Here is a 20,765-nt window from a genome sequence, read left to right as displayed (position 1 = left end):
GTTGTATAATATTCCTTTGGGAAATAAGTAGCAGGTCAATTTTCAATGAAAATGAAACATTTAAAGATGTTAATTTCTTTTAGCTGAAACATTTTTTATAACTATCTATAAATATATAAGATACATATCCATTAATTTACCTCAAATTTTTTTATATAAAATTCTTTCAGAGTTTCAAGTTCTTGGTTCTGCTTTGAGTTAATTAGAGGACCGCGTGCATTCATGTAGTCTGTGTCTGTTTGAAGCTTTGCATTAGCTTCCTCCAATTTCACCTTTTGTTCCTCAAAATGTTTTAGCTGATAAGCTCTATCTTCAAGATGCCATTGTAATTCTACAATATCTCTCAAATAGGCCTCATGTTCTAGACATACAATAACAAAAGAAAATCCGATTTTAAAACAAAAGCTCCAGAAGGCAATCTTTATTTGTAAAAGAGAAATATGAAATACTTTAGATTCCAAAATTACTTATCTGTGAAGCTTCCTAAATTTAATATAAATTATTTTAGTATTGCCTTATAAAATATATTGCTTTCATCATTTATCATCAAAGGGATTAAAATATATGTATTATAAGATAATAACTGTTTGTACAAATCCTGCTTATAACAACCAATGTATATACAGGGTTACATACAACCACTCTATGTAATTACAAAATGAGAAAAACTGCAAGAGTAGAGGCCTTTAAAATCATCTAGAAGTAAAACGATGAGATAGGAGTTATAAATATCAGAAAGAAAAAGGAAAAAAATAAGTACGATTTTCTGTTGATACAATTATATATCAAAACACAAAAGAATCAACTAAAACTTACAGGTCAGTAATATGAGCTATTAAAAAAGTGGCTATAAGCCATATTTAAAAAGCGGCTATAAGCCATATTTAAAAAGTGGCAGTAAGTCACTGAGTTCCAAAGCATTTGTTACAAAGAATTATTATGGTAATATCTGACTAATTCACATGACAAAACAATGCAAAACAAAATTAGAAGATTTAACATTGTGTTATTACTGAGATCTTCTTCCACAGTAGAAGCATTCTTGTGAGCATTTATATGGGACACAATTATCTTCCTACTCCATCCTTTCTCCAATCATAGGGAAGTACCCATGGAGCCAAGAATGTAGGTTAAGGGAAAGACAGAGAATCTAAAGAAACAGGTACAATGAGAGTACCAGGGGAATCTGAGTCATTAGTTCATTTGTGCTTTCAGACGCTGCTTGAGTATAATAAATATAGTATATGTACTCTCCTTTATTTTTTTTTAAATTTTTGTAATGTTTATTCATTTTTGAGAGAGAGAGAGAGAAAGAGAGAGAGAGCAGGAGAGGGGCAGAGAGCAAGGGAAACAGAATCTGAAGCAGGCTACAGGCTTCCGGCTGTCAGCACAGAGCCCAATGCGGGGCTCGAACTTGTGAACTGCAACTTATTTCTGGTTATCCTTTTTGATAGGAAAATGAAAAGACATTTGCTAGATTATTGGCTGCATAGTGCCAGTGGCTGTCATTCTGGGGAGGGGGATGCAGTGACCAAGTAGGGGTATAAATACCACACCCTCATTCTTCTCCATTATCTCCCTTGGTCTCTTACCACTGAACCCGTTGGTTGCACTAGCAGGAAGCCAGAGTACCAAAAATATCTTTGATGCAGTCTATTATGAATAAGCTTCATGGACCAAAATACAAAAGATACAAGCATGAGCAGGCTGGTTAGGGGGATGGATGGATCTGGAGGAGTTACCACAAGATATCTAGAAAAATTGAATGTCCTTAATTTTCTTAAAATTGTGAGTAGAATTTTTTATAATAAATTATCCAGAATTCTTTAAACATCATATTTAATATTAAGGCTGTTAAGGAGATTAAAAGTTTTTCCTGTCACATAAATTGGAGACTTTGAGAATTTAAAGACTACATGAATATATAATTCTAGAACCTGTAAAAAAATTCATAAAATTTAGAAATTATACCCTAAATATATCAATATGAAGGCAATATATTCCTGAAAGCACATAGTTTTTCAGGAATACTTTATAAATAGGAGGTACTTAAAAACTACATAGTAATAATGAATTTAAATTTCATTGCATATGTTAGCCACTTAAATAAAATAAAGCAGAAGAACATAAATTTGTTTTTTAAGTAGATTTTTAATAGTTTTTAAAAGATCTTTAAGTAGCTCTTTAAATAAAAGATAGCCCAAGCAATAAATTATCACCAATGGCAAGAATGTATTCCATCACTGAAAATGCATTTATAAAGTATCTAGAATGTCCACACATGTATCTCAATTTAGTTTTATTTTGGCAATTCCTTAAGTAGAACTTCATATAAACCACAAACTACAGTATGCACTCTTATAAAGGCTATATGAGATTATACAGAAATCAGAAAAATATTAAACAAAACCAGCTCCCACTGATTTTTCTACTACTAATGACAAGTAAGGGCTTCCAAAACATTTTCAAAAATTGCAGATGACTCCCTATGGATGTGAATATGAATCTGCTCAAGACCCTACTGGAATCCAGAATTTCCCAGAATTCCCATTCCATTCCGACCCTATTGTACTTTTGGTTGTCTCTAACATACCAATATATATGCATGTATGGATTTTACAAATTACACAGCTATGCTATTTTATTAGTAGAGTATGCACATTTTAAATTCTATTCAAAAACCTTGTTAATCAGAACAAACTAACTCCAAGCCTGAATAAAACATCTGTAGAAACTAAATATATTGTAAAATGTATTACTTTAAATGCATGGGTAGAAAAATGTCTATCTGAGTTTAGAGCAATTTTGCATAATTTTTGGAATTAACTCTTTAGTAAAGGGTAGCAAAGTGCATAGACAAAGGCTAAGTTAAATTCATCCAGTCTAGGCTCTGGGAAATTTCCTGCTTCTTGAGTTCTGCTCCAGAAGGGAGTAAACAAATGGTGAGGTCAATCTGTGAGCTCAGTATTACTTTAAAAGGAGGAAATACAGGGGCGCCTGGGTGGCGCAGTCGGTTAGGCGTCCGACTTCAGCCAGGTCACGATCTCGCGGTCCGTGAGTTCGAGCCCCGCGTCGGGCTCTGGGTGGATGGCTCAGAGCCTGGAGCCTGTTTCCGATTCTGTGTCTCCCTCTCTCTCTGCCCCTCCCCCGTTCATGCTCTGTCTCTCTCTGTCGCAAAAATAAATAAACGTTGAAAAAAAAATTTAAAAAAATAAAAATAAAAAAAAATAAAAGGAGGAAATACTCATTAAACCTACATTTTATTTTATTTTATTTTATTTTATTTTATTAAAATAACATAATTTAGGAACCACTGGATACTGTATTTTATCTGGTGCAATAAAAGCAAAATTAAAAACCCAAATAATCAAGAAAGAAAATAAAAAGAATAAAATTTTAAAATATAAGTAAAAGTTCTGGGGTGCCTGGCTGGCTCAGTCAGTAAAGCATGCAACTCTTGATCTCAGGGTTGTAAGTTTGAGCCCGACATTGGGTGTAGATATTACTTAAAAACAAAATCTAAACAATGTGTTACTGGAGTACCTGGCTGACTCACTTGATAAAGCACGCGATAAAGCACGCGACTCTTGCTCTTAGGGTTATGAGCTCAAGCCCCACACTGGGTGTACACATTACTTAAAAAAATGTTTTAACTATATATAAATATATATATGTATATTCATATATATGTTATGTGCACACACACACGCGTGCGCACGCTTGTGCACACCCACACACACACATAAATATATATGAATATATAAGTTCTTTATTTTGAGAGAGAGAGGAAGAAATAGCAAGTGGGGGAGAGGCAGAGAGAGAAAGACAGAATCCCAAGCAGTCTCCTCGCTGCCAGACAAAGCCCAACGCAGGGCTCAAACCCTCAAACTGCAACATCATGACCTGAGCTAAGATCAGGAGCCAGACACTTAGGGGTGCCTGGGTGGCTCAGGTGGTTGAGCATCCAACTTCTGCTCTGGTCATGATCTCACAGCTGGTGAGTTTGAGTCCCGTGTCAGGCTCTATGCTGACAGCTCAGAGCCTGGAGCCTGCTTCAGATTCTGTGTCTCCCTCTCTCTCTGCCCCTCCCCTGTTCGTGCTCTACCTCTCCCAAAAATAAACATTAAATTTTTTTTTTTTCTAAAAAGACAGGCATTTAACTGACTGAGCCACCCAGTCACCTCTATAAATAAAAGTTCTAACCTTTTCTCGCAACTCCCTAAAATGTATACACCCTACTATAGAAACTATAATTTTAGAAGACATATAACAAAGGTGTATGTAAGTATTCTTTTTGACACATAATATTATGTCTCAAGATGATAATGGCCCCCTTTTCCTCTCAAAAGTGCCTTAACTTAAATGATAGGTTTTTGAGTACCCTAATATAATCTACTTATAAAGCATGTAAATACTGAATTAAAAATTTTAACTGAATTAAAATTTATTTATAAACAAATTCCAGTCTCAGAAATTGTGTAGTCAGGCATGTTTGACAGGCATGTTTGGAGAATTAAAAAATCAAATGCCTTTAGATTATTTAATACTTTGCCACAGGTCTCTTACTCTTTAGTCTAAAAAGACAGTGTTTCCTTTCTAAATATTTGTTACTTACCCCTTGGAATCATCTCAAGTCTTACTGCCTGTTAAAAGTTCTTAATGAAATATACTACTGAATTGTCAAAAGCATATTCATGTTGCTAAAATATCACTTTAAAACTCTTTTATTTTCCCAGATTTAAATATGTGGCCAATGACAATAACTGGAAATCACTCAAATTTCTAAATTTCAAGTACTCAAACAATGTAGTCACCATAGGAAATGTGCCAAATGTCTGAATGCCACCCTTGAGTACCATAAATACTATGGAATTTCCAACAAACACCAAGCCAGAGAAGGTCCAGGTTTGCTCAGTGCAGTCCCAGTTATATACTTGAATTCAGCATTATCATCAATAGCATCTATCAAAACTTCACTAATTTAGATACAAAACAATGTGGTCACTGTTGACTTTTTTCCCCAAGTTTCAACTGATTATGCCTCTTCAACAAAGTAAATAGCAACATGAAAAAAATCCTTATTATTACCTTTCTGCACAGCTAGTGGGATTTCTTGAAGTCTCCAAATTGACCAAGAATCAATTTTCATGTGAATCTTTTTCTTTCTTGACTTTTGTCGTTTTAAAGCTTCTTCAGCTTCTGCACGGTCAGTTTCTAGACTTTTAATGAGATGAATGGCCTCTGATAGCAATATTTCCATTTCCTGCTTTAATTCTGGACACCTTTCATCTTAAAATAGAAATATGTACTCACATTTGTTAATGAATAAGGTTATAAACTAGGTGGTGGGAACATAGGTACTATCATATTGTTACTGTTTTTTAGGATTTATATGTTTAATAAGAGAATTTTAGAAAAATGAATTGGCCTTTTAAAGACAGCTCTATTATAACAGAATCCTAACATTAATTAAAACCTTTGAAGACAGATTTTTAAGTGAACATTTTATAAAATAATTAGAATAGCTAAATCTCAAGCAATAGCTTTATGTATAATATTTTACCTAAAGAAAAACTGCTTTATTCACAAGCTATATTACAGAGCTTTATTTTTAAATTATGCTTGTGTTTCGTTTCCTCTCATTCTATGACAAAAGCAAATAACAATGATTACATCAGATAAAGACTGAAAATCCTCAGATGGTTCCTAGAAATAAGACACTTTATTCCTTATCAGATAATAGCATCCCTAGTTAGCCTTGCCAGGAATTCATTGCTTCCAAATTCTGTTTATTCAGTTATAACACAAATTAACTCCTGTAATGAGATATATTTGTGATTCCTGGTTCACAGCTCTGAAATGCTACGGTTTAATGTTAACGGAATGATTAACATGGGTATTCATTCATCTATTTATACTAGAAACATGTAGAGAGCCTGTTACGTTCTAGGCAATATGTTCTCTCCCCAGAGATAGAGCAGTAAGGAAGATGGATATGGGTTCCACTCTGGTGAGATTTATACTTGTAAACAGTGACTTTTGCCAAAATGTGACATGACAAGAAGACATAAACAAACACCAAGTGTCAAGAAAGGCAAAGCCTCAAAGAGCTGAGGCTAGAGGAAAAACAGTAAAACTGGAAAAAGAAAAAGACAACTAATAGACCTCTGTTTTATTTTGTTTTACTTTGGACAATAAAGCAATAATTTTCTGCTAGAAGATTGTATTAGACATTGGTTTTAAGTGCAAGCTCAGTAGCCACACAGTTTCTACTTCTAACCTAGTAGGCCTGTCAAAGAAATTCAGCATGCTCACTGAAAAGAATTCTTGAGAAACAGGATTCTCTACTGTAATGCATAAAAATTATCTTTTCATGGATTGGCCCTTTGTCTGGTCCCTACTTTGGTTTATTGTCCTCTGTTTTCAAATTCTACCACCTCCTGGATACGTTATATTCTTAAGTGTCTGGGTATTTTTACAACAACATACACAGTAAACACTGTATTCTCCAGCCCACTTATGATATATTCAATTCCTATAACGAGATTTCAGTCTGAAATGTGTGATGAAATTAATGCCACGTAAAATTAGAGCACATCTCATGCAATATAAATATGTTTTGGCAAACATGTCTATCATGTTTGCACAAGATGTCTTTTGTACTGTTTCTATGATAGCATCCTAAAATAAACGCTGTTTATAACTTGAGATGCCTCCAATTCATTGTATTTAATCTACTTCTCAATTTTTTTTCAGAATACCATTTCAATTAGTTTTACTGTTTCATACTAAGTGAGCAACCACTTGCAATTTTTTTTAGCACAAACACCTAATTACAATAAATCTTCCTCAACTTGACACTGTGTTATACTCTGGGAAAAAATGTGTGAGTTCACAATAAACATAGCTGTTTCACAGTTATGTTGTGGTCCTTAATATATTAATCTTTTCTTACATTTGTCATGTGCAAAACTAAGAAGTAATACATGAGCTTTTTTTCCCTTCAGTGTAGATATAAATATATGAAATGTAAATAGTAAACACAGATCTTCACTATGAATGAGAGTTTTGAAAAACAAAGTATTAGTGCTTTTAAGAAGTCCTGAATTCATGAGGCGTTTGGGTGGCTCAGTCCATTAAGCGGCCAAGTCTTGATTTCAGCCCAGGTCATGATATCATAGTTCGTGGGTTCAAGTCCCGTGTCTGGCTATGCACTGAAAGCATGGAACCTGCTTGGGATTCTCTCTCTCTCTCTCTCTCTCTCTCTCTCTCTCTCTGCTCCTCCCCTGCTTTCATGTTCTCTCTCAAAATAAATAAAATTTTTTTTTAAAGTCCTGAAAGCAGGGGTGCCTGGGTGGCTCAGTCGGTTAAGCCTCGGACTGTGGCTCAGGTCATGATCTCACAGTTCTTGAGTTCAAGCCCATATTGGGCTCTGTGCTGACAGCACTGAGCCTGGAGCCTGCTTCCGATTCTGTGTCTCCTCTCCCTCTCTCTGCCCCTTCTCTGCTCACACTCTGTCTATCTCTCTCTCAAAAATAAATAAACATTAAAAAAAAAAGTCCTGAATTCATTAGTTATCTCTCATGAAAGGAAAATGTTTAATAAATCTTTATGGTGAAGGTAGGAAGAGGTGTTTAATATAATATTAAAACTATAGAGGTGCCTGGGTGGCTCAGTCCATTAACTGTTCAACCCTTGATTTCAGTTCAGGTCATGATCTCACGGTCATAAGATCAAGCCCACCTAGGGCTCTTGGTTGTACATGGAGCTTGCTTAAGATTCTCCATCGCTCTCTCTCTCTCTCTCTCTCCCTCTGTCCCTCCATTGCTCACATGCGCATGCACTTGCATGCACGTTCTCTCTCTCTCTCTCAAAAAAATACATTCAAATATGCTGAAGTATTTTTAACAAAATTTTATTCCAGTATACAAATTGTTGTACATTTTGTAAACTGTGATAAGATATTAATCTTAATTTACATATATATACATAAACACACACACACACATAGCAGAGCCTCTATGTCCAGTATGGTAGCCATGAACCATATGTGACTATTTACATTTAATGTAACTTAAAATTAAACTGAAAAGTTAAATTCTTCGGTCTCCCTAGCTACATTTCAGGTGGTTAACAGCTATATGTGGCTAGTAGCTACTTTACTGGATGGTGGAAATAGAGAACACTTTAATTATCCCAGAAAGTTCTACTGGACGGCCTTGAATTACAGTTAGCTTCTTGAGAGGTAGGAAGGGATCATTATTTACTTAGGACCTAGCCCAGTATACGGTATAGCAAATATTTGTTGAATTTTGTTGTTTAATCAAATGATATAGAAGGCTCTTTATTAGATATGCACAGGAATTATAAAACTTTTAAAAATGATTATGGTGATAATTAAAAATATTTAATTTTTAAACATAATTTCACTTATCTAAGTATGGGGTATAATTTTACCTCTTTCTTCTTCTGGTTTGACCTCTTTCATTGGTGTAGCAATACTCCAATCTTCCTTCCACTCTTTTGTGGAAGAAGTTCTGCTCCTATATAAAGGGAAAGAAGTAACTAATTAATAAAGAACTGTTGTACTTAAACTCACTAAGCAAATTTTAGGTGATTCTCTTACATTAACTTTTAAATGTTTGTGGGGAAACTTACTATGCATGCTAATGCTACTATATAGGAGAGCAATATAGCAAAAGTCTGATACATAATGGGCTTGATAATTCATGGTAAATTAATAGACATTTAAAATCTGTCACAAATGACCTGAAAATATTTCAGGGGTTATTAAAACAGTTCTTTTTTAAAAATGAAATTGGTAAGGCACTTGGGTGGCTCAGTCGGTTAAGCATCTGACTCTTGATTTCAGCACAGGCCATGATCTCATGGTTCATTAGATTGAAACCCTGCATCAGACTCTGTGCTGACAGCCCAGAGCCTGCTTAGGATTCTCTCTCTTCCTCTCTCTCTGCCCCACCCGAGCCTGTGTTCTTGATCTCTCTCAAAACAAAGAAATAAACTTAAAAAAAAAAAACAAAACAGAGAAATTGGTGTTTCCTGTAGAGTGTTTTATCAGAAAAAAAGGGGAGTTTATTGAGAATAATTTGAGAGCTCTTTCTCTAACTTCAGTTTAGCAGTTTCTGGGACACCAATATAAATTCCAAAACCAAAATTGCTACTTCAGATTTGAAATTATAAGGTGTTTGCAAAATGTCCAAATTAGTATGTTATTTCTTTTCCAAAGAATTTTTCTAGGTAAAGTTCTCTATATTGGATAATACAGAGAGAATATATAGAGAACTTGATCCAATTCTAGAATCCAGACTAGTTTTCATTGTATTTAAAAAGAAGTATTTTTCCTTTGATAAAAGTTATAAGAAAAACAGTTATCAACAACAAACAAGGGAGTTATCTTCATGAAATTATTGTCTTATTAAATAAGTATCACAAATTAAAGGAAGTTCATACACACCAAAAATCATAATATAAAATAACACATTAATTTTTAAATATAACAGAATATAATATTCTAATATTTCAATTTTTATACAATTAGAATCATAAATTATTACATGCTGCTTTAGTTACATGACATTGTTATAGACACTGTAACATTCTTAGTCACATGACGACATATTTCCGATGACTGCATATTATGTATTTCCTTGTTCCACAATTTATTTAAGAAAGCCTGTTTGGCTTCTCAAAAAGAAAAGGGAGATGACTCAAATAGATAAAATCATGAATGAAAATGGAATTATTACAACCAATCCCTCAGAGATACAAACAATTATCAGGGAATACTATGAAAAATTATATGCCAACAAATTGGACAACCTGGAAGAAATGGACAAATTCCTGAACACCCACACTCTTCCAAAATTCAATCAGGAGGAAATAGAAAGCTTGAACAGACCCATAACCAGTGAAGAAATTGATTCGGTTATCAAAAATCGCCCAACAAATAAAGAGCCCAGGACCAGATGGCTTCCCAGGGGAGTTCTACCAGACGTTTAAAGCAGAGATAATATCTCTCCTTCTCAAGCTATTCCAAAAAATAGAAAGGAAAGGAAAACTTCCAGACTCATTCTATGAAGCCAGTATTACTTTGATTCCTAAACCAGAGACCCAGTAAAAAAAAAGAGAACTACAGGCCAATATCCCTGATGAATATGGATGCAAAAATTCTCAATAAGATACTAGCAAATCGAATTCAACAGCATATAAAAAGAATTATTCACCATGATCAAGTGGGATTCATTCCTGGGATGCAGGGCTGGTTCAACATTCGCAAATCAATCAACGTGATGCATCACATTAACAAAAAAAAAGAGAAGAACCATATGATCCTGTCAATCGATGCAGAAAAGGCCTTTGACAAAATCCAGCACCCTTTCTTAATAAAAACCCTTGAGAAAGTCGGGATAGAAGGAACATACTTAAACATCATAAAAGCCATTTATGAAAAGCCCACAGCTAACATCATCCTCAATGGAGAAAAACTGAGGGCTTTTTCTCTGAGATCAGGAACACGACAGGGATGCCCACTCTCACCGCTGTTGTTTCACATAGTGTTGGAAGTTCTAGCATCAGCAATCAGACAACAAAAGGAAATCAAAGGCATCCAAATCGGCAAAGATGAAGTCAAGCTTTCACTTTTTGCAGATGACATGATACCATACATGGAAAATCCAATAGACTCCACCAAAACTCTGCTAGAACTGATACATGAATTCAGCAAAGTTGCAGGATACAAAATCAATGTACAGAAATCAGTTGCATTCTTATACACTACCAATGAAGCAACAGAAAGACAAATAAAGAAACTGATCCCATTCACAATTGCACCAAGAAGCATAAAATACCTAGGAATAAATCTAACCAAAGATGTAAAATATCTGTATGCTGAAAACTATAGAAAGCTGATGAAGGTAATTGAAGAAGATATAAAGAAATGGAAAGACATTCCCTGCTCATGGATTGGAAAAATAAATATTGTCAAAATGTCAATACTACCCAAAGCTATCTACACATTCAATGCAATCCCAATCAAAATTGCACCAGCATTCTTCTCGAAACTAGAACAAGCAATCCTAAAGTTCATATGGAACCACAAAAGGCCCCGAATAGCCAAAGTAATTTTGAAGAAGAAGACCAAAGAAGGAGGCATCACAATCTCAGACTTTAGCCTCTACTACAAAGCTGTAATCATCAAGACAGCATGGTACTGGCACAAAAACAGACACATAGACCAATGGAATAGAATAGAAACCCCAGAACTAGACCCACAAACGTATGGCCAACTCATCTTTGACAAAGCAGGAAAGAACATCCAATGGAAAAAAGACGGTCTCATTAACAAATGGTGCTGGGAGAACTGGACAGCAACATGCAGAAGGTTGAAACTAGACCACTTTCTCACACCATTCACAAAAATAAGCTCAAAATGGATAAAGGACCTGAATGTGAGACAGGAAACCATCAAAACCCTAGAGGAGAAAGCAGGAAAAGACCTCTCTGACCTCAGCCGTAGCAATCTCTTACTTGATACATCCCCAAAGGCAAGGGAATTAAAAGCAAAAATGAATTACTGGGACCTTATGAAGATAAAAAGCTTCCGCACAGCAAAGGAAATAATCAACAAAACTAAAAGGCAACCAACGGAATGGGAAAAGATATTTGCAAATGACATATCGGACAAAGGGCTAGTATCCAAAATCTATAAAGAGCTCACCAAACTCCACACCCGAAAAACAAATAACCCAGTGAAGAAATGGGCAGAAAACATGAATAGACACTTCTCTAAAGAAGACATCCAGATGGCCAACAGGCACATGAAAAGATGTTCAGCGTCGCTCCTTATCAGGGAAATACAAATCAAAACCACACTCAGGTATCACCTCACGCCAGTCAGAGTGGCCAAAATGAACAAATCAGGAGACTATAGATGCTGGAGAGGATGTGGAGAAACGGGAACCCTCTTGCACTGTTGGTGGGAATGCAAATTGGTGCAGCCGCTCTGGAAAGCAGTGTGGAGGTTCCTCAGAAAATTAAAAATAGACCTACCCTATGACCCAGCAATAGCACTGCTAGGAATTTACCCAAGGGATACAGGAGTACTGATGCATAGTGGCACTTGTACCCCAATGTTTATAGCAGCACTCTCAACAATCGCCAAATTATGGAAAGAGCCTAAATGTCCATCAAGTGATGAATGGATAAAGAAATTGTGGTTTATATACACAATGGAGTACTACATGGCAATGAGAAAGAACGAAATATGGCCCTTTGTAGCAACGTGGATGGAACTGGAGAGTGTGATGCTAAGTGAAATAAGCCATACAGAGAAAGACAGATACCATATGTTTTCACTCTTATGTGGATCCTGAGAAACTTAACAGAAACCCATGGGGGAGGGGAAGTAAAAAAAAAAAAAAAAAGAGGTTAGAGTAGGAGAGAGCCAAAGCATAAGAGACTCTTAAAAACTGAGAACAAACTGAGGGTTGATGGGGGGTGGGAGGGAGGGGAGGGTGGGTGATGGGTATTGAGGAGGGCACCTTTTGGGATGAGCACTGGGTATTGCATGGAAACCAATTTGACAATAAATTTCATATATTGAAAAAAAAAGAAAAGAAAAGAAAGCCTGTTTAATATGAGGTCAGTTAAGTATTCATTATATTTTCTCCTATAGTTTTAATTTCATTTTTAAATATATTTTTTAAATAATGTATTTTTTCTTGCTTGTTTTCTTTAAAAAAATGTTGAATCAGTATATTGTACACTTGAAACTAATATAACATTGTGTGTCAACTACACTCAAATAAAAAAAGTTAATTAAAGAGAGAAAAATAATTGTCCCAGCATCTATTATTAAATAATGCTCTCCCTACTGGCTTGTAATACCAATTACATGATATATTATTACATATAATTGAATCTATTTTTGTGTATTTTATTCTAAAATTCAGTTAACTTGGGGGCCAGCAAAATTTTAATTCTTATAAATTTTTTTTAATTGAGGCAAAAGTCAAATGACATAAAATTAACCATTTGTAAGTGTAAACTTCAATGGCATTTACTACATTCAATGCTGTGCAGTCATCATCCCCATCTAGTGGTAAAACATTCTCTTCACCTCAGAAGAACAGCCTCTTATTTATTAAGCAATGTCCTGCCTTGCCCTTTCCCACCAGCCCCTGTCAGCGACCAGTGTGCTTCCCATGTCTATGGGTTTACCTGTTATGGATATTTCATATAAATGGAATCATACAGTAGATCACTTTCTGTGCCTGGCTCCTTTAACTTAGCATGATGGTTTAGAAGTTTATCCGTGTTGTGGCATGTATCAAAACTTTTATTACTTTTGGCGGTTGAATAATATTCCATTGTATAGATATACCACACTTTATTTATATAGTAGTCCATTGAAAAATCTGAGGTTGTTTCCACCTTTTGGCTATTGTGAATACTGATGATATGAACAGCTGCACACAATATATTGTTTGAATACCTGTCCTCTTGAAATCTTTTCTGTACATACCTCAGAGTGGAATTGCTGGGTTTTCTGATAATTCTAGGTTTAACTTTTTGAGGAACCACCAAAACTGTTCTTTCAAAGTGGCTAAACCATTTGACATTTCCATCAGCAATGTCTGAGATTTTCGATGTCGAATAAAAGTGGCAAGAGCAGGCATCCTTGTGTGGTTCCTGATCTTAGGTTGAAAATTTTCTGTCTTAAACATTAAGTATAATGTGTTGAGGGTTTTTCATAAATGTCCTCTATCATGTTTTCTGATCTGTTTTTTGAGTATTTCCATCATGAAAAGGTGCTGGATTTTGCCACATACTTTCCACATCAATTGAGATGTTCACATGGGTTTGCCCCCTTTATTACCGTGGATATATTACACATTGATTAGTTTTGTTATTTTGAACCACTCTTACACTACCTAGGGGAAATCTCACTTTATCATGACATATAATTCTGTTATTATGTTGCTGGGTTCAGGTTGCTAGTATTTTGTGGAAGATTTTTGCGTATCTATTCATGAAGTCATTGGTCTATATGCTGCCCTCATAGAATGGGTTAAAAAGTGTTCCATTCTCTTCCATTTTTTGAAAGAGAGAAGCACTGGTATTAATTCTTCTTTCAATGCTTAGCAGAATTCACCAGTGAAGCCATTTGGTTCTGGGTTGGAATATTTTTGATTACTGGTTTAATTTATTTACTTGTTACAAATCTGTTTAGATTTTCCACTTCTTCTGAATCACTTTTGGTAGTCTATGTGTTCCTAGGAATGTGTCTTTTTCATCTTGGTTATCTAAATTTGTTGTTCATAGTATTACCAATTGTTCATAGTATCGTAGCCCCTTTTATTTATGTGAGGTCTGTAGCAATATCCTTGATTCTCATAAATCAAGTCTTCTTTCTTTGTCAGTCTAATCAGAGGTTTGTGAATTTGGCTGATCCTTTCAAAGAAACAACTTTTTAGTGATAGTTTCTTATTTTTTATTCCTGACATCACTGCACTAATCTTCATTATTTCCTTTCTTTTGCTCGCTTTAGCACCTTCATTCTTTCCTAGTTCTGTAAGATACAGAATTAGGTTATCGGATTCGGATCTTCATTTTTAACATTAGCACTTAAGGCTAGAAAGTGCCCTCTGAGCACTGCTTTTGCTGCATCTCACAGGTTTCGGAGTATTTCCCAATTTCCTCTGTGATCACAGCCTTGAGTCACTGAGCTGTTTTGTTGTTGTTGTGGAGCATGCTGTTAAATATCTACATGTATACGGATTTCCTGGATTTCTTTCTGTTATTGATTTCTAGTTTCACTCCAAGTGGCCAGAAAGGACACTTTGTATGATTTCAGTCATTTTTTATTCTATCGAGATTTGTTATGTGGCCTAACACATGATCTATACTGAGTAGTGTTCAATAACAACATGAAAAGAATGTGTTTTCTACTACTATTGGGTAGTACATACTATATAAACCTGTTAGGCCAACACTGTTCTAGTGCCGTGCAAGTCTGTATCATTACTGATTTTTTCTTTTTAGTTCTTTTAACCATTATTGAAAGTAGGGATACTAAATTCTCAAACTCTTACTACAGAACTGTATACTTCTCACTTTAATTCTGTCCATTTATACTTCAGGAATTTTGAGGTTATGTTTTGGGTATGTATATAATTTTTATCCCTTCTTCATGAAATGACTCTTTTATCAAGATGTCAATTATTCTTTGTCGTATAAGTTTTACATGGAAGTCTATTTTGTGCAATTAGTTTTAACTACCCCAGCTCTCATTTTGTTATTTTCATGGAATATGTTTTCCATTCTTTTACTTTCAACATAATATATCTCTGGATCTCAAGTGAGTTTCTTACACATAACGTATAATTGAATCATGTATATTTACCCATTCTACCACTCTCTATCTTTTAACATTTTAATCCATTTTCGTGAAAAGCAATTACTGTTAAGAAAGGACTTGACTTCTTTGTCTGATATGTCACTTGCAAATATCTTTTCCCATTCTGTCGGTTGCCTTTCAGTTTGGTTGGTTGCTTCCTTTGCAGTGCAGAAGCTTTTTATCTTCATGAGGTCCCAATAGTTCATTTTTGCTTTTAATTCCCTTGCCTTTGGAGATGTGTCAAGTAAGAAATTGCTGCGGCTGAGATCAGAGAGGTTTTTTCCTGCTTTCTCCTCTAGGGTTTTGATGGTTTCCTGTCTCACATTCAGGTCCTTTATCCATTTTGAGTTTATTTTTGTGAATGGTGTAAGAAAGTGGTCTAGTTTTATCCTTCTGCATGTTGCTGTCCAGTTCTCCCAGCACCATTTGTTAAAGAGACTGTCTTTTTTCCATTGGATATTCTTTCCTGCTTTGTCAAAGATGAGTTGGCCATACATTTGTGGGTCCAATTCTGGAGTTTCTATTCTATTCCATTGGTCTATGTGTCTGTTTTTGTGCCAAAACCATGCTGTCTTTGTGATTACAGCTTTGTAGTAGAGGCTAAAGTCTGGGATTGTGATGCCTCCCACTTTGGTCTTCTTCCTCAATATTACTTTGGCTATTCGGGGTCTTTTGTGGTTCTACACAGAGAGGGAAGGAGGCAAACCATAAGAGACTCTTAGAAACTGAGAATAAACTGAGGGTTGATGGGGGGTGGGAGGGAGGGGAAAGTGGGTGATGGGCATTGAGGAGGGCACCTGTTGGGATGAGCACTGGGTGTTGTATGGAAACCAATTTGACAATAAATTTTGTTAAAAAAAAAAGAAAGAAAGGACTTACTTCTGAGGCACCTGGGTGGCTCAGTCATTTAAGCATCAGACTTGACTTTGAACATTTTTTTTAATGTTTATTTGCTTTTGAGAGAGAGACAGAGCATGAGTAGGGGAGGGACAGAGAGAGAGAGAGAGAGAGAGAGAGAGAGAGAGAGAGGGAGACACAGAATCTGAAGCTGGCTCCAGGCTCCGAGCTGTCAGCACAGAACCCAACACAGAGCTCGAACCCACAAACCATGAGATCATGACCTGAACTGACGTCAAACAGTCAAATCGACCGAGCCACCCAAGCACCCCATCAGACTCTAGATTTTGGCTCAGGTCATGATCTTATGGTTCATGAGTTTAAGCCCTATATGGGGTTCTTCTCTGGCAGTGTGGTGCCTGCTTGGGATACTCTGTCTCTAAGTAAATAAAAAAAGAAAAATAAAGGACCTACTATTTTTGCCATTTTGCTATGTGTTTTCTATAATACTTAAATATTTTTCATTCTTTAATTTCTCCATAATTGCCTTATTTTGTGGTTAGTTGATTTTTTTTCTAGTGTATTTAGTTTCTTTATTGGATTTATGTTGGTGTTTTTTTGTTCAGTTTGGTTTTAGAATTTTTCTTAGTGGTTCACTGGAGATTACAATTAACATCTTAACTTCATAAAAATTAAGTTTGGATTAAAATCAATGTAGGTTCAGTAGTATTAAAAACCTCTGTTCCTTTGTAGTTATGCTCCCTGCCTTTGTGTTGTCATTTTTACAAATTACACAGTTATACACTGTGTGCCTATACACACATACACACACACACATTCACACACACACACACAAACACTTAAATTTGAAAGAGAGTGGGAGCAGGGGAGAGGGACAGAGGGAAAGAGAGAGAGAATCTTAAGCAGGCTCCATATTCAGTGTGGAGCTTAATGCAGGACATGATCCCAAGACCCTGGGATCAAGACCTGAGCTGAGATCAAGAGTCCGATGCTCAACCGAATGAGCCACCCACATTCCCCTATGTGCCTATTAATATAGATTTATAATTTTATCCATTTATCTTAAAAATTATATAGGAAAATGAAAGAGATGCAAAATAAAAATGGCTTCCTGTTGACTTTTATATCTATCTTTGTAGCTACCTCACTGTTCTTTACTTCTTCATATGGCTTCAAGTTACTGTCTAGTGTCCTTTGATTCCTGCCTAAAAGATTACCTTTAGGATTTCTGATAGAAAGTTCTGCTAGAGATGGAGCCCCTCAAATTTTTGTTTATTTGGAAATATCTTATTTTCTCCTTTATTTTTGAAGGACACTTTTGCAAGATTCATAATTCTTGTTTGGCAGTTTTATTTTTTCTTCCATCACTTTAAATGTATCATGCTCTTGGGGCACCTGGGTGGCTCAGTCGGTTAAGCATCCGACTTCGGCTCAGGTCAGGATCTCACGGTTCGTGGGTTCGAGCCCCGCATCGGGCTCTGTGCTGACAGCTCGGAGCCTAGAGCCTGTTTCGGATTCTGTGTCTCCCTCTCTCTCTGCCCCTCCCCCACTTGCACTCTGTCTCTCTCTGTCTCAAAAATAAACATTAAAAAAATAAAAGAAATAAAATAAATAAATGTATCATGCTCTGGCCTCCATAATTTCTGATGAGAAACTGACTGTTATTTTTATTGAGGATCTCTTATTCATGATGAGTCACTTCTCTCGTGCTATTTTCAAGATACTCTTTGTCCCAGGCTTTCAATGATTTGACCACAATGTGTGGATCCCTGAGTTTATCCTGTTTAGAGTCCACTAAATTTAGTAAAAGTATACATTCATGTTTTTCCTAATTTGGGGATTTTTAGCCAAAATTCTTCAAATATTCTTTCTCCCCCTTTTTCTCTTCCCTGTTACTCTTGCACTCTCATTATGCGTATATTTGTATCTGTGGTAGTGTCCCTCACACCAGTTAGGCTCTGTTCATTTTACTTCATTCTTTCGTCTTTCTGCTTCTCAGCCTGAATAATTTCAATGGATCTATTTTCTTTTTTTTTTAATTTTTTTTTCAACGTTTATTTATTTTTGGGACAGAGAGAGACAGAGCATGAACGGGGGAGGGGCAGAGAGAGAGGGAGACACAGAATCGGAAACAGGCTCTAGGCTCCGAGCTGTCAGCACAGAGCCCGATGCGGGGCTCGAACCCACAGACCGCAAGATCGTGACCTGGCTGAAGTCGGACGCTTAACCGACTGCGCCACCCAGGCGCCCCGCAATGGATCTATTTTCAAGTTCACTGATTCTTTCCTCTGACTGCTCAGATCTTGATGTTGATGAACATCTCTAATTTTTCATTTCAGTTATTGTACTTTTCAGCTGCACAATATCTACTTGGTTCTTTTTTACAATTTCTATTTCTTTATTTATAATCTTAATTTGTTGAGACATTAGTCTCCTGGTTTTAATTCTTTGTTCATAGTTTCCTTTATCTGTTTGAGAATATTTAAGATAGTTCATTTAGCTATTGTCCAATAAATCCAATGTCTAAGCTTTCTCGGGGCCATTTTTTAAAACTTCTTTTCCCCCCTTGTTAATGGTACAAACTATCTTTTCTTTTCTTTTTTTTTTTTTTTTTTTTTTTTTTGCTTTGCTTGCTTCATAATTTTTGGAGGAAACTGGACATTTTAAATAGTTTGATTTGAAATGTAAATAAGATAATCTTCCCTCTGTTGAGTTTGTTGTTGCTATTTGATGTGGGTTGTTGTTCTTTCTTTGTTTAGTAGTAGTTCTTCGAAAAACATTTTGCAATATCTGTATTCTTTGTCATGTGTGGCCACTGAACTAGATGTTTCATTAGCTTACTGGTAAACTTATGTTTTGTCCAAATTATCTTAAGTATCTTGAGTCAAAAAAGAAAAAGAAAAAGAAGATGAAAAAAGAAAGTAAAAAGAAAAAGAAAAAAAATACTCTCCCAATCTTAGCAGACTGAATCTATGTATTCCTTCAATGCTTATCCAGGCTGTTTACAACTCTACCTTCAGTTATTGCCTGCACAGATCTTAAAGGTCAGCCAGAGATAAATGGTCAGGGTCTTCTTGGATCTTCCCTGAACATATGTCTGGCAATGGTCATATGCATGCACTTCTGGATGCTCCAGTATATATGACGGCTTTGAAGAACCCTATTTCCCCCATCTATCTCTTTTGCTGACCTCTTCTTTCCCAGGCAGTGTTCCCACTGTTATTCACAGCCTCAGACAGTGGTTGTGAGTATATGCCTTTAAATGCTTCCAGTAAAGACTGCCTGTAAGCGGTTCCAGCTGAGTGATTGCTCCAAGTCAGGCAAAACAAAGACAAGTCTTTGTGCTGGTTCTTCAAGGAGTCATCAGACAGGTCAAAACGCTGAAACACAATTCTTGGAGAATAAGGTCCATATTGTTTGCTCTGACACTCGCAATCTACACCACAAGTACAGGCTGCTCTCTTCATGGCCACTACTGACCTGGGGACTAGAATGGCAAGTGGGCAATTTAAAGTGCCACAGTGCTCTCTTAATGCAATGCAACAGACTCTTCATTAACTCTTCCCCTGGCTGTTGTTTTTGACTAAATTCAGATTTCTACAAAAGTCGATTCTGACCAATTTTTACCAGCATTTCTTTGTGGTTGGACAGAGCCCTGGAGGTCCCTATTCTGCCATTTGCAGTGACATCTGAATTCTTATGTTTTCAAAAATACATTGTAATATCAAATACAAAAAACTCTGCTTTTAACTTCCTGTTTCTTTTGAAATAAAACTCATCTGCAGCATATTAATCATTAAAATTTAAACATAAAAACAATTTAAAAAGAATGAACGGAGCTTACCATTCTTCAAGAGAAGTTTCAAACTGTCAAAATAAAAGATCTCAATAAAAATCAAATTTTACGTATTTCAAAAAATAACAGTAAACTCATACTTGAACTCACAGATAAAACTATAAGTGCTCCACTTCACATGTCCCATCATATGCGGTCAAACAATACTCTGTTATTTCTAAACCAGGTATTCTACATCCACTACGTAGTCCTTTCATTATTACTGCCACCTAATTATTCTTACCTTTCATCTTCTAAATCTTACTCCTTCATCAAAGGCCAGTTCAATGCCACTTACTCCCAGAAGACTTTGCACATAATGAGAAGTGCATTATACCCATTGAGTTGTAATATATTACCAAAGAGTGGAAAACACATAACTATAGGTAAGTTCACAAATATCTCGTTTTCTATAGTGTCCCTCTTTTAGACTATAAACTCCAGGCTAGGAGTCATGCTCTACAGATATATTCTAAGAATATCTTGGGCTGTGACACAAATTACCAAAAACACAAGAGAATACATAGTCATAATTTTATGGGTTTCTTAGATAATCTCTAATTCCAGATGTTAGGTTGGGCATACATGATTACTTCTCTTCAATTCCCATGTTGTACAATATTTCTGGAGAAAAATATATATGTTTGCCAATAA

General features: G+C 35.7%; 1 protein-coding gene across 1 annotated transcript in view; it reads right to left on the bottom strand.

Moving 5' to 3' along the window:
• Nucleotides 1–20,765, bottom strand: part of CCDC178 (coiled-coil domain containing 178) — a 410,140-nt gene that overhangs the window by 357,365 nt on the left and 32,010 nt on the right. The window contains exons 5-8 of the mRNA XM_047086870.1: nt 20,121–20,143; nt 8,458–8,543; nt 5,089–5,289; nt 141–361 (exon numbers count right to left, since the gene is read on the bottom strand). Of these exons, the coding sequence (XP_046942826.1) occupies nt 141–361; nt 5,089–5,289; nt 8,458–8,543; nt 20,121–20,143 (531 nt within the window). The remainder of the gene's footprint in view (nt 1–140; nt 362–5,088; nt 5,290–8,457; nt 8,544–20,120; nt 20,144–20,765) is intronic.

Source organism: Lynx rufus, unplaced genomic scaffold (assembly GCF_022079265.1).
Source record: "Lynx rufus isolate CCGP_SWC_20201006 ecotype Redwood Valley unplaced genomic scaffold, mLynRuf1.p SCAF_22, whole genome shotgun sequence".
NCBI lineage: Eukaryota > Metazoa > Chordata > Mammalia > Carnivora > Felidae > Lynx > Lynx rufus.
This window is presented reverse-complemented; position numbering and strand designations above follow the sequence as displayed.